The sequence below is a fragment of the Pleurodeles waltl genome, chromosome 10, assembly GCF_031143425.1.
Source record: "Pleurodeles waltl isolate 20211129_DDA chromosome 10, aPleWal1.hap1.20221129, whole genome shotgun sequence".
Classification (NCBI taxonomy): Eukaryota; Metazoa; Chordata; class Amphibia; order Caudata; family Salamandridae; genus Pleurodeles; species Pleurodeles waltl.
This window is the reverse complement of record NC_090449.1, coordinates 1,077,194,848-1,077,220,917: the sequence shown is the minus strand read 5'-3', so window position 1 is coordinate 1,077,220,917 and position 26,070 is coordinate 1,077,194,848. Positions and strand designations below refer to the sequence as shown.

Below are 26,070 nucleotides of genomic sequence, written 5' to 3'. Positions count from 1 at the left end.
AACCAACAGAAGCTTCCGGATAGTGGAGGACGTTGCCGAACGGTAATGGCTCCAAGATGTTCCTGCCGTGAAAGTATGCTCCTCTAAGGAGTCAAGTTCCGGGGAGCGCGCCCACACCACTCGACCCGGCTCTGGGACCACCTTCTCCCTGCTGTGTCACTTTTACCATTCCCAGCGCAGCCCTTTAGCTCAATTGAGTTCTAGAGGGCTCATTCACTCCGCCTCAGCTCCACCCAGGAACCGCCTACATGCCGCTGCGTCACTTCAGCAACACCCGGCACGGAATCTCGACCTTGGAAAGGAAGGTTTCCTGCCTGGAGAAATGATGCTGTAGGTCCGTGCCGCACACCTCCTCAGATGGATCTCACAGGAGCCATGGGAATGAACACTTCCAGTGCTGCGTCCATACCGATCCACCCCACTTTGGCAACAAGCACCTCAGTGAGCGAATTAACTATACTGCGCTACCAACTCACAGAATACAAGCATGGTTGCAGTCGCGGCGTCTCACTGGAGGGATGAAGGCCTCAACTCCGCTAACACCTACAGCGGCGTGATGCTCTTGTATTCAGCAGTCAAAATGTCACCAAGCTCAGGGGTGAGGAGTCCCGCTGCCCTTGCACAGCTCCTTCATCGATATCCCATCCTCGTCGCCAAAAATAGTCTTCTGTAGTAATCACGCGAAGCAGGATGACTTGAGGATGTTTATTCAAGACTCCTCACAACGAATCTGACCAACGAAGCATTGCCAACATTCTATGGCAAACTCCTGGCTGGTCCAATGACCAACATTCTAAGGTAAGTAGGAGTGTACCATAGTACATATAGTTACATTAAATAAATACTACTGTAAAATGTAACATATATCACATTTTATATATATAATACATTATTTACAAAGTTAGTATGTTCCTATATTTGCTATATTTGCCAGTAATACATGCCCCCCGCTGGCTCTAGGGTGCCCAGGTATGCCCTTGCATCTCCATGCCACAGCGCTTGTGCCCAGTTGGTGAATGAGTGGAGCCGAGCCCTCGGGTGCGGAGGGCCTGGTGACTGCCACTGAGTGTGATTAGCGCTTGGCTTCCAGGAGTCCCGATCGATGCATCGAGGTGTGAGGTTATGTTTCTTGCTCCTCTAATGTACGTACCTCCCATGTACCGGGGATGTTGGGGTGTCTCTGTCTGTGAATGCATCAGGTGCCTCAGTACCCCGCCCGTGTGACCGCAGGTGTGCCACAACATGTGCACTGTGCCCGCACCGATCAGTTCACAGCCTGGGCCTGGGCACTTGTGGTACCAAAGTTTCCGTTAATGTTAAGAGGGTGAGGTGCCCCGTGCACTATATCCAAGTGCATTACCTAGAACCCTGCATTTCGGGGGATGGTTCTGGGCTCTGCACCATATTACACCCTTCTTTATCTGCGCAGGGGGTGGAAAGTTCTGCTCCCCTTGTGGCGCAAGGACTGGAGCGATGGCACCGGGTGTGCGCGTGGTGAGGCGGCGAGCCCCCGCACCAGGTGCCCAGCTCTACCCAGGACATGAGGAGATTGGATGGTTAGGTGCGTTGGCAGTTTGCCAGCGATCCCGCCCACAACGGAGCGATGTAGTAGACATTGTCGGGCCAGCGCCTCGAAGTCATGAGCGCACCGTCTTCATACAGGTCTCCCACCCTCCGCACCCCGACACTCTCCACAAACCTGCTCTGCACCCTGTAGATCGGCGGCTCGTGGTGTGCCCTGTAATGCCAGAGGCGGCGCATGTGGCACTGTTTGCTTAGGGACGCGCGGGCTGCGCCGGAGACGTTGGTGTGCCACCATCAGCGGGGGCCGAGGCGGGGAGGGTCGGGCACAGGGGGATCAGATACAACACGCTGCCGTGTCTCCGAGCCAGTAACAGGGGGGCTCTATCTGCAGGCTTCTATGCGCGCAGCCACCGCGCAGTGCACCGGCGCTGGGGCGCGCTAAACTCCCACCACCTACCGGCTGGCACCGTTTACGCAACGCCGGCTGGCACAGCTTACGCACCGCCACTCGGGACTGGACGTTCCCCCTACGAAGTTTCTAATCAGCCGCCCCATCGCCCGAAAAAAGTAAGTGCACATGTACACCGGGCATGGCTCGGGCAGGGCTGCCATTTAAGCAGTGCCACCCTGGCTGCCCCCGACAAAGGTCTGCCAGGAGGCCATCGGCGCACCCCAGGATGTTCCAGCGCGCTCAGATTGCCCTCCAGGAGCTCCGACTCTCCGTGATGGCTTTGTGGGCCCAAACATCTAAATGTGCGCGACTGCAGGGGTCACGTCAGGTCTCAGAGCCTGTCTGGAGAGCGGACACGCAGGGCTTGGTCCAGCTGACCCGGAGCCCTGGCACCTCAGAGGACCGCTGCAGTGTGTGCGTTACTGCTGTGGGACCCTAGAGGTGTCCCTCAAATATACCAGGACATCGTCTGCGTAGAGCGAGACAGCATGTACTGCATCTGCTAGGGGTATACCCCAAGGGGGTCCCAAAAGGCTCCACCGCTAACGAGGCCACTAGTGACCACAGTGCCCCTAGCCACGCAATGGGCTCCGAGATCAGTTCGCCTGCCCTCACTCCGGCTGTGGGAGACATGAACACCAGGCGAACAAGTCTCTGGAAACCCCCCAATCCCGTGGCGGGGGAGGACCTTGAATAAATATTCCCACTCTAGAGCATCAAACGCCCGTTCCAAACCCACGGCCAGCAACCTGCCCTTGGCTACTTTCTTGGGTCTTCTTCCTTTACCCAGGAGAAGCGCCTCAAGTTCAACAGTGTGTGCCTGGCTGGCACCAATCCATTCTGGACAGGGTGTACCAGGCCTGGGACCAATGGGGATCCGCACTCCCCTACACTTTTGCCAGGATTTTATAATCTGTGTTTAGGAGCGCCAGTGGGCGGTGGGAGTTTGAAGGTCGTGGGGTCCTCATATGGTTTTGGCAGTGGTCCAAGCAGTGCTTCCTTTAGGGGTTCTGGGAGCCTCCCATGCCTCCTCATATACTTTGTCTAGCGGTTCTGGGAGCCTCCCATGCCTCCTATATACTTTGTCTAGCGGTTCTGGGAGCCTCCCATGCCTCCCATGCCTCCTATATACTTTGTCTAGCGGTTCTGGGAGCCTCCCATGCCTCCTATATACTTTGTCTAGCGGTTCTGGGAGCCTCCCATGCCTCCCATGCCTCCTATATACTTTGTCTAGCGGTTCTGGGAGCCTCCCATGCCTCCCATGCCTCCTATATACTTTGTCTAGCGGTTCTGGGAGCCTCCCATGCCTCCTATATACTTTGTCTAGCGGTTCTGGGAGCCTCCCATGCCTCCCATATACTTTGTCTAGCGGTTCTGGGAGCCTCCAATGCCTCCCATATACTTTGTCTAGCGGTTCTGGGAGCCTCCAATGCCTCCCATATACTTTGTCTAGCGGTTCTGGGAGCCTCCAATGCCTCCTATATACTTTGTCTAGCGGTTCTGGGAGCCTCCCATGCCTCCTATATACTTTGTCTAGCGGTTCTGGGAGCCTCCCATGCCTCCTATATACTTTGTCTAGCGGTTCTGGGAGCCTCCCATGCCTCCTATATACTTTGTCTAGCGGTTCTGGGAGCCTCCCATGCCTCCTATATACTTTGTCTAGCGGTTCTGGGAGCCTCCAATGCCTCCTATATACTTTGTCTAGCGGTTCTGGGAGCCTCCCATGCCTCCCATGCCTCCTATATACTTTGTCTAGCGGTTCTGGGAGCCTCCCATGCCTCCTATATACTTTGTCTAGCGGTTCTGGGAGCCTCCCATGCCTCCTATATACTTTGTCTAGCGGTTCTGGGAGCCTCCCATGCCTCCTATATACTTTGTCTAGCGGTTCTGGGAGCCTCCAATGCCTCCTATATACTTTGTCTAGCGGTTCTGGGAGCCTCCCATGCCTCCCATGCCTCCCATGCCTCCTATATACTTTGTCTAGCGGTTCTGGGAGCCTCCCATGCCTCCTATATACTTTGTCTAGCGGTTCTGGGAGCCTCCAATGCCTCCTATATACTTTGTCTAGCCCGGGCGCCAGAAGCGTGGCGTAGGCTTTGTAAAGTTTCCACTGAGACCCGGCTTCTTACCTGTCGCCAGGGACCACGTCGCTTCAGGTATCTCACAGATCGCGCTCGGGTCATCCAGTTGCTCCCTTTGCTCCCCCATGAGGTTGGGGTACACCAGACAGACACGAGCCAATATCCTCCAGCGTGGCTTCCAGTCCCGGTGTATGTATCTCTTAGTTAGTCCTCGATGGATTTCGTGCTGAGTGAATAACAAATGCCCCTGAGAGGAGCGAAGGGCCGCTAGGGGATTGCACATGCACCTTCGCCTGATTAACCTCACTAGAGGGGTACAGACCTCTCCGCTGTTGCATGTGTCTTAGCTGAGTGTGCTGCATAGTTGTGGCAACCTTTCAAGTAAGGCCAGAAGCTCATTCTCCCCTTCCACTAGTCTGGTTCTATCAGTCAGGTCTGTAATTCTCTCACTTTCCAGCCGCAATAGTCTCTGTTCTATGTGTGTGACCTTAAAAGCATCCCACTCCGTGGATCGCTGCCGTGGTATCAGTGTTACTGTCAAAGTATTCAGCTATCGCTGTGGCGACTGAATCCCAAAAGAGGGAGTCTTCCAAGGCCGTGGGCTGTAGTGGCCAGGTCGGAATAGGTGGGGGGGCCCGACCTCCAGTCTAACTGTAGATACTGGGGGTTATGATCAGAGCGAGTGCGCCCAAGGTACTCTAGTCTATTGTATTGTATTGTATTGTAATCGTATTTATATAGCGCTTACTACCCCTGACGAGGCGTCGAAGCGCTTTTCGATGAGTAGCACGCTACTCTGGAACCCAACAAGAATTAGTGATGGATTAGTATCATTAAATAATGAGTACAGTTTTAGTATTATTATGAGTTAATTTGAGCCGCGGATATGAGAGTTTGTTAGTTAGATTGACTGGAGTAATGGAGGGGTGGAGGAGGAAAGAAATCCAGAAGTGTTAATTAGGAGTATATCCTTCATTTACTCAACCCAAAGGCTTGGGATGAGTAAAGGGGGGCGGAGAGGGAAGAGTATGTGGAAGGGTTAGGGAGAGCATAGTAGCAGGGTGAGATGAATGCAGGAGAATTTAGTAGGGTTGTTGGGCAGTGTGTTGCGTGTGCACACAAGTCTCTTGATCCTCACGTGCAATGTGTGGTGCAGAGTAGTACCAATAGTTTATTGTTGTGTCTTACGGTGGCACCAGACGTCCACTAGATCCCAGTTCTGGAGCTTCTGATGTGCGGGCGTTAACAGATGCAACAGTGTGGGACAGAGGGGAAACAAACAATCTAATGTGGTATCTATCACACTACTAAACTCGCCTCCCATGAGCCGTGGTGTATTGCTCCAGCACACCAGGGTCTGGGAGAACACTTGCAAGAACAAAGCTTGCTCCACACTGGGAGCAAGTAATATATGTCTGCCGTCTAGTCTACCGTTGACAAGCCCGGAGCAGCCCTGGGGATCTGTGATCACTTCCTCTGAGGTGAATGGGTGCCTGGTCTCACCCAAATGAGCACCCAGTGGGCATATGAGGAGTACCCAGCTGCGTATACCTGCCCCCTCCAACGCCTTTGCTATCTGATAGCGTCCAGCTGTACCAGCTGTGATTCTTGCAGAAAGGCTTTACTTACGAGGTGGCCCCGGAGTTGTGAATAGATGGCATATCTACGTTTAGGGGTGTGGATCCTTCTAATGTTCCAAATCAACGCTTTTTGTGTTGCCATGGCAGAAACAAAGAGCGCAGAGAGGGGATACCCATCGTGCACTAAATACCCTGCAGCGATACATGCTGTCATCTCTAGTGAAGACGCCAGGTATGTCAATGGGTTAGCTAGGTGTGTGCTTGACCATGACTACAACAATTACTAAACTAACGCAAAACGCAGCGTACCATAACAGCGGTGTACCCATTGCATGCCCGCCCAAACCAATGAGCATCAAGTGTGAATAAAACTTGCTCAACTACTGTCTATTTCTGTCTGAGAGGGGCCAACAGCTGCTGGTAGTGCCATCCTCCAGTGATCAGTCGCAAATACACATCATTAGTTCAATCAACGGTCCGCCTGCAGGGCGCTCCACCTCTGTGTCCTGCTCCTCCTCTCTCCCTAAGCCCGAGTGCGCCCAGGATATAGTCTGCACCTCAAAGCTTTTAATCCATGCTGGGTTGAGTCTCTTCTTTCTGCGTCCCTGCATACCAGGGTACTTACAGTTCATTCACACTGCACGTCACCATCAGAGTCATATTATGTCGTCTGCTGTTTACGGGGAGACTTCAGGAAGTAGCCCTGATTTGGCTCGGGACCGCCAGGTGGATACTGACCTGCCATCACTGGAGGGATGCATTGGGTCATCGTCCTGGTCTGTAGTGTGAGCTTGCTCAGTGATAGATGCAGCATGTTGCAGCGTCTGCCGTCGCTCCATTATGATTTCCTCCAGGTTAGGCGCTAGTTTAGGCATCATTGATCGGCGTCCACAAGTGCAGCGTCGGTTCCGACTGTTTCCGGCCCATCCCTGACCACTGATTTGTCTGTGACATCACATTTGCCAGCATGCAGGCCATGCGTGTCCAACCATTGCCAGACTTCTTCAGCAGAGTCGTAGAAGTGCGATGTGGCCCCCTCAATCATTCGGAGCCGTGCAGGGAACAAGAGGGAGTACTTTGAATTCAGCTGTCAGAGTTGCCTCTTCACTGCCATGAAGGAACTCCGTTGCTTCGACCCTGCTGTTGTGTAATCCAGAAAAAACATTACACAGACATTGTCCACCTTTATGTTAGCTAGCTTCGGGAAAGATTGAGGGGCTGATTCTAACCCTGGCGGTCGGTGATAAAGCGGCGGCCAACCCGCCAACAGGCCGGCGGTCAAAAAAATGCAATTCTGACCCTGGCGGGAACCGCCAACACAGCCCGCCGCTTTAACACTCCGACCGCCACGGCGGAACAAACAAACAGCGTGGCGGTCACCGCCAACAGCCAGGCGGCAGACAATGTACCGCCCACCCTATCACGACCCACCAATCCGCTACCTTTTCCGGGGCGGGAGCCCCGCCGATAAAAACACAGCAGAAACAGACATTTTCAATGGAAAACACGCACCTCTACGCACTCCACGAGGAAGGAGGACAGCATGGAACCCGAATTGAACATCATACCTGCTCTCGTATACCTGCTCATCTACCACGAGTACGAACTCCGGCGCAGACGTCAACGGTGAGTACTGCACCTACGACACGCGGGAGGGGGGAGGACGAAAGGTTACGGGCACACACATATGCGACACACCCACCCCCCCCCAATATGTACATACCAATGCATAGCAACAAGTCACAGTGACACCACCCAAACACCCGTAAAAAATGCTATGACATAATCAAATTGGGAATAAATATTTATGTACAAAGTAGCTTCTGAAAAGTATTGTTCAACCATCAAAAATATTTACATTAAAAAAAAATATGTACACAGCAGTGGATAACTGAAGCAAGTAGTCCTGCACATCTGACGAATTAAATATGTCCGTGGGCCAAAGTGTAGCGAAACAAGGGCAAAGCCCACACAGGAGACCTGAGTCCTTTGGAGAGAACACTGCAGGGGCATCTGGTGACAAAACTACAGGCACCTCAGGGGGAAGGGAAGGGGGGAGCACCACAGCCACATGAGTCCACAACGCCAGATCCACGAAGGGGCCACCATGCCCACTGTTCAATCCTGGGGAGTGCAAAGCCACAGTCTCTCAAGTCCATACAGTGGGTGGGTTGCCCACTGTTCAATCCTGGGGAGTGCAAAGCCACAGTCTCTCAATGTCTCTACAGTGGGTGGCTTGCCCACTGTGCCATCCTGGGGAGTGCAAAGCCACAGTCTCTCAATGTCTCTACAGTGGGTGGCTTGCCCACTGTGCCATCCTGGGGAGTGCAAAGCCACAGTCTCTCAATGTCTCTACAGTGGGTGGCTTGCCCACTGTGCCATCCTGGGGAGTGCAAAGCCACAGTCCATCAGGTGGATAAATGTCTCCACTGGACAAGGAGGATGCATGGTGGGCACAGTGAACCGTGAGCGGTGCTTGACACGGCGGTGCCCAGCGGAGCGGTGCTTGACAGGAAGGGCCCAGCGGAGCGGTGCTTGAGATGAAGGGCCAGCGGAGCGGTGCTTGAGATGAAGGGCCCAGCGGAGCGGTGCTTGACAGGAAGGGCCCAGCGGAGCGGTGCTTGAGATGAAGGGCCCAGCGGAGCGGTGCTTGACAGGAAGGGCCCAGCGGAGCGGTGCTTGAGATGAAGGGCCCAGCGGAGCGGTGCTTGAGATGAAGGGCCCAGCGGAGCAGTGCTTGACAGGAAGGGCCCAGCGGAGCGGTGCTTGAGATGAAGGGCCCAGCGGAGCGGTGCTTGACAGGAAGGGCCAGCGGAGCGGTGCTTGAGATGAAGGGCCCAGCGGAGCGGTGCTTGAGATGAAGGGCCCAGCGGAGCGGTGCTTGACAGGAAGGGCCCAGCGGAGCGGTGCTTGAGATGAAGGGCCCAGCGGAGCGGTGCTTGAGACGGCAGTGCCCAGTTCGGTGCTTGAGATGAAGGGCCAGCGGAGCGGTGCTTGAGATGAAGGGCCCAGCGGAGCGGTGCTTGAGATGAAGGGCCCAGCGGAGCGGTGCTTGAGAGGAAGGGCCCAGCGGAGCGGTGCTTGACAGGAAGGGCCCAGCGGAGCGGTGCTTGAGATGAAGGGCCCAGCGGAGCGGTGCTTGAGATGAAGGGCCAGCGGAGCGGAGCGGAGCGGTGCTTGAGATGAAGGGCCCAGCGGAGCGGTGCTTGAGATGAAGGGCCCAGCGGAGCGGTGCTTGACAGGAAGGGCCCAGCGGAGCGGTGCTTGAGATGAAGGGGCCCTGTTCAGCGGTACCTGTCTTCACGGCGGGGCCCTGTTCAGCGGTGCTCTTCTGCACGGCGGGGCCCTGTTCAGCGCTGCTCTTCTGCACGGCGGGGCCCTGTTCAGCGGTGCTCTTCTGCACGGCGGGGCCCTGTTCAGCGGTACCTGTCTTCACGGCGGGGCCCTGTTCAGCGGTACCTGTCTTCACGGCGGGGCCCTGTTCAGCGGTGCTCTTCTGCACGGCGGGGCCCTGTTCAGCGGTACCTGTCTTCACGGCGGGGCCCTGTTCAGCGGTGCTCTTCTGCACGGCGGGGCCCTGTTCAGCGGTACCTGTCTTCACGGCGGGGCCCTGTTCAGCGGTACCTGTCTTCACGGCGGGGCCCTGTTCAGCGGTGCTCGTGCAGTATGTCAAGGGAGTCGACCTGGCCTGGACACCCTGCTCACTCGCCCTCCGAACGTGCTGTGTCAGGCCCCTTCGGGGACGGAGTCCTGGGCCCTTTGGTGTCGTCCCTTGCAGCCGGGATGGGGCTTGTGGGGCCCTCCTGCTCCGCGCTCCTGGTGGCTGCCCTCTCCGCCATGCTGCCCTTCCGCTCCTTAGATGGGGCTCTCGGGCCCTTGCCTCCCCTGGCTGTTGTGGCAGGTGAAGTGGCCGGAGTTACCTCCTTGGGGGCAGCCGTCTCTGTCCGCTCACGGCGGCCCTTCACTTTCCGGGTCCTCTTGCCTGGGGGGGGGCTGGCTGTCCCCTTGCTGCTGACTGAAGTGTCACTGCCGCCAAAGGGTGGACTCCATAACCCATGCACCACTTTCACCTTAGAAGCTGGGCTGGTGGTGGCTGAGGTGCCCTTGGTACTTTTCCCAGATGGAGGGGGCGGGTCGGGGAGGGAAAGAGGTCAAGATTGGAGAGGTAATATTTCTTTGGACCAAGGTAAAGGGTAGGAGTAGTGGTGATAGAAGTGGAGGAAGAGGATGTGGTTGTAGGAGAGTCAGGTGTGCTGTCCTTGGGTGCAGGTGACTGGGACGTACGCTGTCGTGAGGTGATTGGCTGTTGTTTGGGTGTCTGCCTGCGTTTATGTGTCTTGGAAGAGGGGGTGACAGACACAGTGGGAGAGGACACAGGGGACGTGTACATGGCAGTGGGGGTGGTGACTGCACGTGTGAGGACTGTAGTGGAGGGTGTGCTGGTGATGGAAGAACTGGCTGATGTTGGTGTGCATGCAGGTGTGAGTGTAGACGTCACAGGGAGGGAGGAGGGAGACGAGGAGGACGGGGACACAGAGGTGGTAGTGACTGTTGGTATGTCTGCATCTGGGTGTTGCTTGGGTGAATGCTTGTGTCTTCTGTGGTGCTTATGTTTGGATGAGCTGGCCTTGGGTGTTGAGGTGTGTGCAGGCTGATCTGATGGTGTGGATGGGATAGGCTGAGGTACAGGAGACAGAGAAAGGGTGGAGGCAGATAGAAGAGGGAGACTGGAGACAGGGACAATGGCTGCCGTCAGTGCTGAGGCCAGAGCAGTGAACGCTCGTTGATGGGCAGCCTGACCCGAATGAATGCCCTCCAGGTAGGCATTGCTCCGATGCACCTCCCTTTCCACCCCCTGGATGGCATTCAAAAGGGTAGTCTGCCCAACAATGACCGTCCTCACGAGGTCAATGAGCTCCGCACTGAGGGCAGCAGGGGTAACAGAGGCAGGGGCTGAGGTGCCTGGGGCGAAGGAGACGCGCGCCTTCCTGTGCGAGCGGGCACGGAGCGAAGACTGAGGGGCTGCTGGGAGGGCGGTGCTGGTGCGCTGGGTGGCGGCTGTACCTGTTGTTGCGGGGGGCACAGATGTTGCCGCCCCCGCTAGGGAGCTCCCAAACGAGGACGTGTCCGTGTCGCTGGTGTCTCCACCGGCCCCCGTTGTGGTGCTCCCCTCGCCCTCCGGATCACTCGTGCCCTCGGTGTCTGTTTCAGTGCCCACCGGGGCCTGGTGACTTGCAGCTCGCTCGTGCTCCGACGCCAAATCTCCTCCGCCTGATGATGCTAAAGCACAAGAAGACAAAGAATAAGGGTGGGGGGAGAAATAAAACAAAGTTGAGTGCATGCCTTGTCAATACCCTTGGCGGAGAGGACAGACACAGGTGCCTCATGCACTAAGTTGCAAACTTGGGGTACACTACTCAGTACTTCTGACTAGGCCAACAGGTCTAGGGACAACAGAGGCGCACATGGGTGATGCTGGACCATGGGTAGCTGCACTTGGCACCCTACAGAGGTGGGGCGCGGGGGCACAGGGCCATGTCTAAGGGAGGGGACTACACTCCAGAAAGCGCCCTGGCCTACTGTCACCCACAGCCCTCCTCCCCCACCCAGACGCCTCGACTGCGCGTACAGATAGCAGAATGTGCTGATACTCACCCCCTTGTGTCTGCTGTGCTGTCCTCAAGCGCCCATCCAAATCAGGGTAGGCCACCGCCAGGATCCGGGACATCAGGGGGGTCAGGGTACGACTGGCACCCCTCCTAGGTCGGGAGGCCATCCCCAGCAGTGACTCAGCGGTCTTTCGGGTTCCGCGGCGGATGTCCTCCCACCTCTTGCGGCAGTGGGTGCCCCGTCTGGTGTAGACCCCCAGGGCCCGGACTTCCTTGGCGATGGCACGCCAAATATCGATTTTCTGATGGGCGCTCACCTGTTTGACATGTACAGGGTGGGAAAGAGAAAACGTTACATTTCTGCATGTTTGGAGTACATGCCCCCCCCTCCCCAACCTTGTCATGGTTCCCATTCTCTCATCTGTTGTGCGTTGCACTCCCCATTCCCTCCACACCCCACCAACTTACATCCCCCCCCCTCCACACAGGCATAACCCATTCAATGTGCACTGAGTGTACTCACCTGTTGGTCTGGAGGAAGGTAGAGTAGCGCATACTGGGGGAGGACCCCATCCACAAGTTTCTCCAACTCTTCAGACGTGAAGGCAGGGGCCCTTTCCCCAGTCGCAGCAGCCATTGTCACTTCCAGACCGAGTTCACAGCAGCACTTGCAGTATAGGTCCTCTCCTGTGGATGATCAGGTCTCGAGTGATTAAGCAGATAGAAAATGGCGGTCACGCCCGCGGCGGTGCGTACCGCGGCGGTGCGTACCGCCGGCGCACATCGTCATTGGCTCCTGAATCCCATAGGGTTCAATGTTAACCAATGCGTCTTCGCACAGCGGTCTTCGACCGCCTACCGCCACGGTGTGCCACGCCAGCGCAGTTACCTCACATCCCATTGTCCCACTTCACAGGTCAGGCAGCCGCCATTTCAAGGGCCCACATGGCTTAATTTCTACTGCGTCACACAGGCCTAGGCCTTGCTTTGGCACACATACAAACATAGCAAGCCATACATTTACGTGTACTGTGCAAGCTGTGTTGTACGTACCTGTGAGTTGATTGACTCTGTACTCCATGTTGTCCTTCCTAGGCACCGTCCGCTGGGACTTGCGATGAGAAGGAGGAATCCTCGCGTGTACCGGCCGCTGGTGGACCTGTCGACAATGGAAGAACGCCATATAATACTCCGATACCGACTTGACCGAGCCACTATCCATGAACTGTGTGCCCAGCTGGAGCCAGCCCTGATGTCCCCCATCCGCCAACCCACAGAAATTCCCCCTCTAGTGCAGGTTCTGTCTGTCCTCCATTTTTTGGCAACTGGCTCATTCCAGACAACAGTGGCCATGTCATCTGGAATGTCTCAGCCTATGTTTTCAAAAATTTTGTCCAGAGTGTTATCTGCCCTGATGAAACTCATGCGGAGCTACATCATTTTCCCAGAGGAGGGTGATTTGCCTACAGTGAAAGCTGATTTCTATGCCCTTGGACACATCCCCAACATCATTGGTGCAATTGATGGGACCCATGTGGCTTTAGTCCCCCCAAATGACGATGAACAGGTGTACAGGAACAGGAAAAATTATCATTCGATGAATGTGCAGGTGGTCTGTTTGGCTGACCAGTACATCTCCCATGTAAATGCCAAGTTCCCTGGGTCAGTGCATGACGCGTATGTAATGCGAAATAGCAGCATCCCCTATGTGATGGAACAGCTACAGAGACAGCGTGTGTGGCTAATTGGTGACTCTGGTTACCCCAACCTGCCGTGGCTACTGACCCCAGTGAGGAATCCCAGGACAAGGGCAGAGGAACGGTACAATGAGGCCCATGGGCGTACTAGGAGGGTGATTGAGCAAACCTTTGGGCTCCTGAAGGCCAGGTTTAGGTGCCTGCATATGACAGGTGGATCCCTGATGTACTCACCAAAGAAGGTGTGCCATATCATCGTGGCGTGCTGTATGCTTCACAACCTGGCTCTGCGACGCCAGGTGCCTTTCCTGCAGGAGGATGGTCCAGATGGTGGTGTTGTAGAAGCCGTGGAGCCTGTGGAGAGTGAAGAGGAGGAAGACGACGGTGAGAACACAGACAACAGGGACACTGTTATACAACAGTATTTCCAGTAGCCCACAGGTAAGAATCACCCAGGCCATTTCACGTTTGCTTAGAGCCTCCTGCATCTCTACTTTCTGTATTTCCCCCCAGTTCTTTGTAACTCATTTTTGTTTTTCCCTTTCCCTTCTCAATGCTGTATGACTCAGAGCGTGACTTCTGCTTGGTTTGCCCATGAACTACATCGTATTGACATTGGTATGTTGTCATCACTAATTGACAGAACAGATATTGAACAGTAATGTGTAATACATTTGTTAAAAATACAGCATGAGTCCAAACTGATTTGTGTGCAATATGTGATTTATTTACAGTGCTAGATATTGGTACATGTGATTATAAGGGTGATGGGTGGGGGTGGAGTAATGTCCATGGCAGAGTCCAGTTCTCAGTCTCACAGGTGCATTGTCCTTTTGCCGGTGGAAGGATGGAGCAGAGGCAGTTCATGGTTGGACAGGGTGGCAATGTGGGACAGTGGGATGACTTCAGGGGGTATGTCCTGCTGGCGGGGGTCTTGACATCCTACTCTGTCGTTTTTTTGGATCTCAGGCTCCTCTTGTGGGGTGGTTGTTCTTCAGCAGGAGGTGGGGTTCTGGTGGCCTGTCGTGGTGTTGGGGCCTCCTGTCCACTAGCGCCGGCGGAGGTGGTAGGCTGTTCCTGGTCCGGGCTAGTGACAGGGGCCCTGTGTGGTGCCACATGGTCCCGCAACGTGTCTTCGATCCTGTTGAGGGCCAGGACGATGGTCCCCATTGCGGTCCCGATGTTTCTCAGCTCGTCCCTGAACCCCATGTAGCGTTCCTCCTGCTGTGCCTGGATCTCCGTGAACCTGGCCAGTACCGTCGCCATCGTCTCTTGGGAGTGGTGGTAGGCTCCCATGATGGTGGTGAGGGCCTCTTGGAGAGTGGGTTCCCTGGGCCTCTCCTCCCCCCCCCTGTCGCACAGCAGCCCTCCGAGTTGCTCGGTTTCCCCCGGCCTCTGTCCCCTGGACGGTGTGCCCGCTACCACTGCCCCCAGGTCCCTGTTGTTGTTGGGGTGGTGGGTTAGCCTGGGTGCCCTGTAGTGGCAGACACACCGCTGATTGACCTGTCCTAGAGACAGAGGCATGGGCCCGCTGGGTGGGAGCTGTGCTGGTGTTGGCAGAGGGGGTCGGGTCTGGTGTGGCCTGTGGCTGCCTGAGGGGAACCGACTGTCCAGAGGTCCCCGATGGTCTGGGCTGGTCATCAGGTTCAGTGTCGACAGAGCTTCTGTCCTCACTGTGGGCCTGTTCCGGGGGTGGGATGGACATTTCTGGACCCTCCTGAGCGGTGTGTTGGCGTTCGGGTCCTGCATGGGGTAAGAGAGTTTGGTTATTGTTTCTGTGTGTGCAATAGCGTGCGAGTTATGGGTGCCCTTGTCCCCCAGTGCAGGCATTCCCTTGAGGGAGGTGTTGTGAGGGTAGTTAGTGGGGGGGGGGATGGGTAAGTGCAGTGGTCATGCTTAGGTGATGGGTGTCCATGGTTTGTGTTGGCATGCAGGGGTTGGTGTTGGGATGGGTGGGTTGTGCTGGTGAGACATTGTCAGGGAGGATGTGTGCTGGGGGGTTGGGGGTGAGGGTGGGGGTGTGGGTTGGCATGCTGGTGGGGTGGGGGGATAAAGTAGTAGAGATTGGACTTACCAGAGTCCATCCCTCCGGATACTCCAGCGAGGCCCTGGGGATGCAGGATGTTCAAGACCTCTTGCTCCCATGATGTAAATTCGGGAGGGGTGGGTGGGGGTCCGCCGCCAGTCTTCTGGACCGCGATGTTGTGCCTTGAGACCATCGAGCGCACCTTCCCCCGTAGGTCGTTCCATCGTTTGCGGATGTCCTCCCGATTTCTGGGATGCTGTCCCACCGCGTTGACCCTGTCCACGATCCGCTGCCATAGCTCCGCCTTCCTGGCTATACTGGTGTGCTGCACCTGTGAGCCGAAGAGCTGGGGTTCCACTCTTAGAATTTCCTCCACCATGACCCGGAGTTCTTGGTCCGAAAACCGTGGGTGCCTTTGGGGTGCCATGGGGTGGTGTGGGTGAGGTGTGGGGTGGTGTATGTGGTTATGAGTATGTTGGTGTGTGGTGCTTTGTGCTTCTATGTGGTGCGTGTGATGGTGTAGTGTGCCTCAGTGTGTATAGCTGTATATTGGTTGCTGTGTCTCTCTCTCCTTCATCAAAATTTTGGTTGTAGGGGTTTGTGGGTGATGTGGGTGTGTGTTTTATAGTTGATTGATTGTGTGGGAGTGGTGGATGTATGTGTTCCAGGTGTGTGTATTTCAAATTGTCCAATGTGGCTGTGTTTTGGTGCTGGGTGTGTATTCTGACCGCGGCGGTGTGTACCGCCAATGGAATACCGCGTTTGAATGACCGCCGCGTGGATTCGTGGGTCGTAATGGCATGGGCGTATTTCTGTTGGCGTGACGGTGGAGGTTTGGTCATCTCCAGTTTATCGCTGCCCGCTGATGTGGCGGGCTGCAGTGGAGGTCGGATTTTTGGCGGTTTGGCAGTTGTGGGTCAGAATGGCCGTGGCGGCTTACCGCTGCCGCGGCAGTGTTATGGCGGTCTTCTGACCGGCGGTAAGCGCCTTTTACCGCCGAGGTCAGAATGACCCCCTGAGTCTCTGTCCCAGAAGTGTAGTACTCCCAGTACCATTGGGCCGAGGGGGCAGCACCCGGCGAGGTCCTCAGAGCTGAGACCCGGTGCGCCCTTCTATAGTGAAATATTGTGACAGTGCCTGCCAAGGGAGAAGCTCTCTCAGCCAGTGCTCCATGTATTGCTTCGCTTCTTGCCCTTCCGTACCCTCCGGCAGGCCTACCACACAGATATTAATTTGTTGTGATATTCCCTCTTCATCTTCAGCCCTTCGCTCCAGTGGCTTGAGTTGGCCTTGTAATGTCTGTAGTGTTGCGACTTTTGCTGGTGGTGTTTGGTTGCAGGTGTTTATTCTGCTACTGTAACTCTGTTAGTTTGCGGTGGTCGGATGCAGCAATGTCGGGTCGGAGGCCAAACTGTCAGTTTTGGTTTTTAGCGACACTCTGGAGTGCTCTATTGCCGCCAGTCCGGTGCCGAGTTTGGCCTAGAGGGAGACTGTCTGCTGCAAGCTGGTCACCTGCACGTCCCCTGCCCCGGCGGGGATGGTAGGCGCCGGTTCTTGTGCGCAGCTCCTTGCGTTTTGCTGCGCAATCTGCCCAATGCCTACTGTTCCCCCCCAGGGCCTCTGTGGGTACTCTTGTTTCTGTCCGCTGGCCTACTCCCCACCAGGTCTGCACCACTCTGCGTACGTCCTTCTGGTGCCAACTTGTGCCTGACTGAGGCGCCCTAAATGTGAGATATGTGGTGCGCCATTCTTGGTGGTCAACCATGTCCGTCGCCTGCTGGGGCCGCAGTGCAGTGCCCGTCGCAGTGCCCAAAAGGAAGCACAAGTCTCAAGGCAGCGTGTGAAGCAGCTCCGACTGCAGGGTCATCACATCACTAGTCAGGTAGGCTGAGGCCTGCACAGTGCCCTCTGCACTAACGTGTGCAGCGCCTCCCAGGATCTCAGCACAATGGCCTCACCGCCAGGTGCTGCAGTTCCTCACCAGCACTTCCATGGCTGCCTTCACTGCAGGGCTCGGGGCAAGCTGTTAGCTGTGCCCAGGGCAGTTTGCAGCAGGGAGCATGTGGCACCCAGGTAGGCCATCATTCGCTTTTTGTCCCTCCTCTGGGTGCCCCCAGGCTTCAAAGCTCGGTTCTGGCAGCGCTCCCTGGTCGGACCTGCATTCACTTTCTACTTTCACCATGGCTGTCACTGTTCATTGGCAAGGTTCTCTGTCACGGTTCGCTGGCAGGCACATGGCAGGATACCTGCATCGCAAGCCTTGGCCTGATGCCACCCCCAGGTCCCTCCCTATCAGCCCCAGGCTTTAGAGTCTCCTGCTGTGCATGGCACCTCCCTGGGCACGGCCATCCCCCCTAGCCACCATCCACCTGCCCTGCCTCGTGGGGTGTTGCCTTCAGTGCCAGCTGGGCTCTCCTCTGCCTGCGCTAAGTGCAGTTCGCATGCAGACGCCCTGCAATGGGGGGAGGGTACGTTCTTTTACATGAGTCCTTGTTTTATTTAGTGACAGCCTGTGTGTGACTGCCCTGAGAGAGTGATTTCGTGCCACTGTCCAGTTACTTCCCTTTGACTGCCTTTATATGACTTCCCACTGACTGGCTTCATGTGAGCGGTTAGTGACCACTTTACATGAATGACGGAAATGACTGAGTTCGAGTGTCTGCTGAATGACTGCCTTTATATGACTTCCCACTGACTGGCTTCATGTGAGTACCCACTGAGTGCTTTACATGAATGACTGAAATGACTGGGTTCGAGTGACTGCTGAATGACTGCCTTTATATGACTTCCCACTGACTGGCTGCATGTGGGTACTCAGTGAGTGCATTGCATAAATGACTGAAAGGACTGGGTTTGAGTGACTGCTGAATGACTGTCTTTGTGTGACTCCCAGTGACTACTTTCATGTAAATCCTCCATGAATGCTTTGAGTGACTACCTGTCCAAATAACTGGCTTCAACTGAGTGCCCAATAACTGCCTTCATGTGCCTGCTCAGTGTCTGCCTTCATGTGCCTGTTCAGTGACTGCCTTCATGTGCCTGTTCAGTGTCTGCCTTCCTGTACTTGCTCAGTGTCTGCCTTGTTATGCCTGCCCAGTGTCTGCATTCGTGTGCCTGTTCAGTGTCTGCCTTCTTGCGACTGTTTAGTTTCTGCCTTCTTGTGACTGCTCAGTGACTGCCTTCATGTGCCTGCTCAATGACTGCCTTCGTGCGCCTGCTTGATGACCGCCTTCGTGTGCCTGCTTGATGACTGCCTTTGTGTGTCTGCTTGATGACTTCCTTCATGTGCATGCTCCGTGTCTGCCTTTGTGTGCCTGCTCAGTGCCGGCCTTCGTGTGCCTGCTCAGTGACTGCCTTCATGTGCCTGCTCGGTGTCTGCCTTCATGTGCCTGCTCTGTGACTGCTTTCATGTGCCTGCTCAGTGTCTGCCTTCATGTACTTGCTCAGTGTCTGCCTTGTTATGCCTGCCCAGTGTCTACATTCGCTGCCTGTTCAGTGTCTGCCTTCTTGGGCCTGCTTAGTGTCTGCCTTCGCTGCCTGTTCAGTGTCTGCCTTCTTGTGTCTGCTTAGTGTCTGTCTTCGTGTGCCTGTTCAGTGTCTGCCTTCTTATGACTGCTTAGTGTCTGCCTTCTTGTGACTGCTCAGTGACTGCCTTCATGTGCCTGCTCAGTGTCTGGCTTTGTGTGCCTGCTCAGTGACTGCCTTTGTGTGCCTGCTTGTGTATATCTTCTTGTGCCTGCTCTGTGTCTTGCTTTGTGTGCCTGCTCGGTGACTGCCTTTGTGTGTCTGCTTGATGGCTCCCTTCATGTCCCTGCTCCGTGTCTGCCTTTGTGTGCCTGCTCAGTGTCGGCCTTCGTGTGCCTGCTCAGTGACTGCCTTCATGTGCCTGCTCAGTGTCTGCCTTCATGTGCCTGCTCAGTGACTGCCTTCATGTGCCTGCTCAGTGTCTGCCTTCATGTACTTGCTCAGTGTCTGCCTTGTTATGCCTGCCTAGTGTCTGCCTTCGCTGCCTGTTCAGTGTCTGCCTTCTTATGACTGCTTAGTGTCTGCCTTTGTGTGCCTGTTCAGTGACTGCCTTCTTGTGCCTGCTTAGTGTCTGCCTTCTTGTGCCTGTTCAGTGTCTGCCTTCTTATGACTGCTTAGTGTCTGCCTTCTTGTGACTGCCTTCATGTGCCTGCTCAGTGTCTGCCTTTGTGTGCCTGCTCAGTGATTGCCTTTGCGTGCCTGCTCGTGTATATCTTCTTGTGCCTGTTCGGTGTCTGCCTTCGCGTGCCTGCTCGGTGACTGCCTTTGTGTGTCTGCTTCATGACTCCCTTCATGTGCCTGCTCCGTGTCTGCCTTTGTGGGCCTGCTCAGTGTCGGCTTTCGTGTGCCTGCTCAGTGACTGCCTTCTTGTGCCTGCTCGGTGTCTGCCTTCTTGTGGCTGCTCGGTGACTGCCTTCTTGTGACTGCCTTCTTGTGACTGCCTTCGTGTGCCTGCTGAGTGTCAGCCCTCTTGTGCCTGCTCAGTGTCTACCTTTCTGTGCCTGCTCAGTGACTGCCTTTTTTTTCTGCTCAGTGTCTGCCTTCATGTGCCTGCTGAGTGTCAGCCCTCTTGTGCCTGCTCAGTGTCTGTCTTCTTATGCCTACTCAGTGTCTACCTTCGTGTGCCTGCTCAGTGACTGGCTTCTTGTGACTGCTCAGTGTCTGCCTTCGTGTACCTGCTGAGTGTCAGCCCTCTTGTGCCTGCTCAGTGTCTGTCTTCTTGTGCCTGTTCAGTGTCCACCTTCTTGTGACTGCTCAGTGACTGCCTTCTTGTGACTGCTCAGTGTCTGCCTTCTTGTGCCTTCTCAGTGTCTGCCTTTGTGTGCCTGTTCAGTGTCTCCCTTCTTGTGCCTTCTCAGTGTCTGCCTTCTTGTGACTGCTCAGTGACTTCCTTCTTGTGACTGCTCAGTGTCTGCCTTCGTGTACCTGCTGAGTGTCAGCCCTCTTGTGCCTGCTCAGTGTCTGTCTTCTTATGCCTGTTAAGTGTCTACCTTCTTGTGACTGCTCAGTGACTGCCTTCTTGTGACTGCTCAATGTCTGCCTTCTTGTGCCTTCTCAGTGTCTGCCTTTGTGTGCTTGTTCAGTGTCTCCCTTCTTGTGCCTGCTCGGTGTCTGCCTTCTTGTGACTGCTTAGTGACTGACTTCATGTGCCTGCTCAGTGTCTGCCTTTGTGTGCCTGCTCAGTGACTGCCCTTGTGTGCCTGCTCGGTGTATATCTTCTTGTGCCTGCTCGGTTGATGCCTTTGTGTGCCTGCTCAGTGACTGCCCTCATGTGCCTGCTCGATGTATAGCTTCTTGTGCCTGCTCGGTGTCTGCCTTTGTGTGTCTGCTCAGTGACTGCCTTCAGTGCCTGCTGAGTATCAGCCCTCTTGTGTCTGCTTAGTGTCTGTCTTCTTATGCCTACTCAGTGACTGCCTTCTTGTGACTGCTCAGTGTCTGCCTTCTTGTGCCTGCTCAGTGTCTGCCTTCTTGTGACTGCTCGGTGACTGCCTTCATGTGCCTGCTCAGTGTCTGCCTTTGTGTGCCTGCTCAGAGACTGCCTTTGTGTGCCTGCTGGGTGTATATTTTCTTGTGCCTGCTCGGTGTCTGCCTTCATGTGCCTGCTCGGTGACTGTCTTTGTGTGTCTGCTTGATGACTGCCTTTGTGTGCCTGCTGAGTGTCAGCCCTCTTGTGCCTGCTCAGTGGCTGTCTTCTTATGCCTACTCAGTGTCTGCCTTCATGTGCCTGCTCAGTGATTGCCTTCTTGTGACTGCTCAGTGTCTGCCTTCGTGTGCCTGCTGAGTGTCAGCCCTCTTGTGCCTGCTCAGTGTCTGTCTTCTTATGCCTGTTCAGTGTCTGCCTTCGTGTGCCTGCTCAGTGACTGGCTTCTTGTGACTGGTCAGTGTCTGCCTTCGTGTGCCTGCTCAGTGTCTGCCTTCTTGTGCCTGCTCAGTGTCTCCCTTCTTGTGACTGCTCAGTGACTGCCTTCATGTGCCTGCTGAGTGTCTGCCTTCATGTACCTACTGTGACTGCCTTTGTGTGCCTGCTCGGTGTATTTCGTCTTGTGCCTGCTCAGTGTCTGCCTTCTTGTGCCTGCTCGGTGACTGCCTTTGTGTGTCTGCTTGATGACTGCCTTTGTGTGGCTGCTGAGTGTCAGCCCTCTTGTCCCTGCTCAGTGTCTGTCTTCTTATGCCTACTCAGTGTCTGCCTTTGTGTGCCTGCTCAGTGACTGCCTTCTTGTGCCTGCTCAGTGTCTGTCTTATTGTGCCTGCTTGGTGTCTGCCCTCGTGTGCCTGCTGAGTGTCTGCCCTCTTCTGCCTGCTCAGTGTCTGCCTTTGTGTGCCTGCTCGGTGTCTGCCTGCTTGTGTCTGCCTTCCTGTGTCTGTCTTCTGTGCCTGCTCATTGTCTGTCTTCTTATGCCTGCTCAGTGTCTGCCTTTGTGTGCCTGCTTGGTGTCTGCCTTCCTGTGCCTGCTTGTGTCTGCCTTCTGTGCCTGCACAGTGACTGCTTTGCATGGCTGGTGAATGGCTGCCTTTCCGATTGGTTATCTTCATTTTACCACCTTTGTGCGATTACTAAATGACTATTTGTCTCTTTTGTGATATCCTGCTGAGGACTGATTTCTTTTTAAACTCTAAAGCTCCAAGAGGCAGTTCCTGAGACCCCATCTTCAGTCCCCTGTAGGGTAGTATTCGAGTGAACCAGTTGTGACTAGGCTGAGGCTGGGGTCTGTCTGTCCTTCACCTCTGGCACATGGTGGTCTGACATCCTGTGACCGTCAGCCCAATATCTCTTAGGTTGTCAATAGTGTTGGAAGCTGGCCTGGTGTGTGGTGGGTACCTAAGATACTTACACCTTATACCAGGTCCAGGTATCCTCTCAGTGAAGTGTAGGCAGTGCCTAGAAGCCAGACTCTCTAGAGGTAGCTGTGGATGAGCAGCCAAGGCTTATCTAGGAGACATGCAAAGCTCATGCAATACCACTGTGGTCACACAGCACTTACACACATTGAAGAAAACACTCAGTGTTACAAAAATAAAGGTACTTTATTTTGGAGACACAAATACTAGAATACTAATGGGCAGTCCCCCAACTTGAAGTAAGTGAACATTATTATATACACATTTAGCAATCATAAAGAGCATAGAAAGCAATAGGCATTGGTAAAAGCAATAGAAAATAGTGAGGGCCCTAGGGGAGGGCTAAACTATATACTAAGAATGAGGAATGTGAAAGGCAGTCCCCCACCCAAGGAATTGGAATCGTTAGAGGGGAGAAGGAGGAACTAGGAACCTCAAGAGTTGACTACCAGAGTGACCCCCAGTGACCAGGAAAGCAGAGGTTCCCCTAAAACCAACAGGAGGACTTTGGAAAAAGATTGTGCAAGACCCAGACAAGACTGGAAGAACCCAAAGGTGGATCCTGAGAGGAGAAGACCTACAAAGAAACGGGACCAAGCGTAGTTCGTAATGAAGTGTCCGGTTGTGGCAGGAGCCACTACCCACCCTTCTGTGCATGCAGGACCAAGACGTACTAATTGAGTATGAATATTTCCTGACTATTCCTATTAAAAAAACACATTTTAGATGTTTTTGGGCAATTCACAAAGACTTATAAGAGTACGTAAAATATTACTCCACCAGTGATACTCCAAAATGCCTCTGTGGATAGCTCCCAAATATTCTACGATCCGCATGCAAGTCTCTTGCATGGTTTTGGGTATAGAGCGATCTGATGGCAAAGGTTTCTTATCATCCTGACCTGACCAGCTGTAGGTGGTGGAGCACACCTGACTGCACTTACAGTCGCTTACTCCCACCAGATCGGCTCATGTACTCCGACTCATGATGTTATGCATCTGTTGCGGGCAGAACTCATTCATCTAATCACACGCCAAAAAAGAGGCAGCCTTGCCATACCTGCCGCATTTGGTGAAACAGTCACTACAGTTCACTTCTAGCAAAGTACACCTTGCAGTAATTCCTGCTTGTAGAATACACCTTCACAATCTATCTCTTTTGACTGCCTCATGTTGAAAGACTTTGTGGAAGGAATGAAAAAAAAGTCCTTTTGTGGATTAGCAGGCCAGCCCTTCCGTGGTAGTCCTGACCAACATGATGGGTTTCATCGCTTTCCCTACAGCATCTGTCTTGGAAAGCTGGTCTCCTGGTCGCCACAATGACATTCTCCTGCATCATGGAAACTGGGAGTTGTGTTGTCAGATACCATGTTCCGTTCTCATAAAGTGGTTGTAAGCACACACCTCTCTTTACTCCCAAACGCTTTCTCTGAGTTTCTTCTAGATGATGCTACTTCTGTACCCTTGTTTTTTAGACTATTCTACCTCTCCCATGGAGATACCCTACATGTACCAGATTTCAAGAGAGTTCTCAGGTTTTAAATTCACAGTAAGAAAACTGAGCAACTCTTTGTAAAGTATAATCACTTTAGGACTGGGATGCTGATCCATAAATAATCTATTTCTAACCATTTGGTATTTAAATATTAAACAAACCCAACACTCGCTTGGTGAGCTCTAAAGCAGCCACAGCCACCTTGCTGAGAGATGTTCCAACAGCTGAGAGTTGCTCTGGGATACCAGGAGGGCTCTGCACACACTGCGCAGCCAATACTATTTGGATAAGACTCCTGAGTAGCTATCCAAGCAGGTCAGCCATTTTGACAAGTTCATTTGGTTATTTTCTCCTTACCTACATTTACAAATGGGTTGACTTCCGGCTTCTTTCATGAGAGGGTTGGCTTGCTCCTCTACCCAAGTGTTCATGACTATCAATGAAGATCCCATGCTAGAGAAGGAAAGGTTACCTCCTAGTAATCTCTACTTTCCATCCTAACATTCCTCATTGAAATCATAAACAACCCACCCTCCTCCAGAGCTACTTCTCTTGGAGGCTAAAAGGATGGATAAAGTGGGAATCCTTTAGTCTCCCTCCAAAAACACTGAGGTAAGTGCCTGTGCAAGGCATGCTGGGATTTGGAAGCTGATGGTGTCCTTGAAAGAAGTGTCAAATGTTAGCTCCATCAAGCTGTGGCCCATCTTCCTACCCTTCCCTCATTTTCATGTTGTGTTTTTCTTTTGCATGGGGCGGCAGCATCCATGTCACACTACTCTTTATGGAGCTTCTTTGAGGTTCAGGTACCTGTGTGTAAAGGACAAAACAAAGAGAATGTAGAAACCTTTGTCTTAAATATGCACCCATACTATCCTTCAATACAAATGACGATTTATAAATAATGCCTAACTTTATCAAACAACAATGTGTTTTAAGATCCCACACCCAAGAACGAATACTCAATGACCAATGCTAGACATTGGTTTTTCTTAAGTGATGAACATGTGAGTGTATGTAAGTTCATGGATCTGCTTCCTCCCGCCATGAGGGGAAAGCGGGAAGGGAGGCAACCAACAAACTGCTCGCAAACTGCACGGTTTGTGGATCGTTCAGACCGTTTGTGGTTCCTCTAGATGGACCACTTGTTGTTGGCCAAGGAAAACTAAATGAAACACTTAATATTTGCCTGTGTCCCTGCCTCGCCTGTGGAGCATATTTTGACTGTTTATATTTTTTAATTTAGCTCTTCAAGCAGATTAAGAAAAAGGGCGAGTTTGCACTTCTCAATTTTTTTGCCTCCGGCCCCTTTCAACTCTTGGATTCCCAAAATAGAGAACTAGGATTACAAGTAAGTAACGTTTCCTTTGGTTATATCTCCTGTACAGCTGCAGGACTGGAGCGAAGGAGGCAGTGATTTCTGACTCCATTTTTCGATCCCTCCTCCACATAGCATCCCAGGTACTTATGCGAGTCCCATCGACGTAAGTGATCCAGCTGCAGTCAGAGAATCCTGGGGGACTCTTGTTAGCTGGGGACAAATCACGAAGATCTTCCAGATTCATCTGTTTGTACCATGTGCCCATCAGCTGGAGAGGTTTATAAATTGCTCCAAGATACTCACAGTTTGATATGACTTACCACTTCTTCTGCCTCTTTTACGATGATCAGCGGTTGACTCATTCCTTTTTTCTTCACAAAGAGCAATGGGAGCCGAGGCTGGCCCGACTGCACCTCAGTGGCTCTATCAACGCTTGGAGTTCAGATGGTACCAACTCATGGATTCAGGTAAGATGTGTATACAGATGACTGGGTAGTTGTAGGTAAGAGTGGAAATGCCTGGAGGTGTTTGCGGAAGAGCGGGCCAGAAAAGGATATTGTTTTACGGTGCCACTAGGCATTGAGGCAGAAGCAATGAAGCTAAAGTAACATGTAATATATATATATATATATATATTTAGTGAAAACAACAGAGGTTATGGGGACGTTATAGTTAGGTTCTGAATTTACTGATATGAAACCATAGAAATGCAGCAGTTATAGTTAGAGTTCTTTTAAGTAACTACAACTTGCATCCTAAGGTTACTATAACTCATGCCATTGCCATGCACAGTTTTCTTATCAATAATGATATTGCAAACATTGCAGTGATATCAAAGATGGCATACAAGATCTCATCAATGACATAATATGTGGAGTAATTAGCTATGCATGGGGAATGCACGAGTTATAGTTACCTTAGGATGCGAGTTATAGTTAGCTAAAAGAACTGTAAGTATAAGATAGGCTTTGGCCAACTCCCACCACCCGTGGCCAAAGGGCGCTGTGCAGAGTAGGATTGGGTGGTTAGGGGGTTGGCCGCCCGAACTGGCTGAACCATAGAACCATAGAAATTAACTGAAAAAAAAACTAGTTAACAGGAATGTTATAGTTAGGAAAATAATTAAAAAACATAGAAATTCACATAAAAAAACAAAGTGTTACAGTGACGTTATAGTTAGGCTCACATTTCAAAAGTACAAAACCATAGAAATTCAGCTGTAATAGAAGTATTTCAAGTAACTATAAGTTGCGCCCTCACCACGCACTGCTTATTATCCCACATATTACAGCACATATTATAGCACTCATGACATCATTTATAACATCACTGATACTATCAGTGTCACATTTACAGTAAAATTAATGATGAGAAAACGTTACATGGCGGCGGTGCGAGTTATAGTTACCTGGGGGCACGAGGTGGG

The 26,070-nt window shown here is 53.2% G+C and overlaps 1 protein-coding gene across 1 annotated transcript in view; it reads left to right on the top strand.

Annotated features, from left to right (window-relative positions):
- The window catches only part of F8 (coagulation factor VIII), a 463,887-nt gene that overhangs the window by 383,767 nt on the left and 54,050 nt on the right, over positions 1–26,070 (top strand). Inside the window, exon 21 of the mRNA XM_069212149.1 lies at positions 25,026–25,111. Coding sequence (XP_069068250.1) covers positions 25,026–25,111 — 86 coding nt within the window. The remainder of the gene's footprint in view (positions 1–25,025; positions 25,112–26,070) is intronic.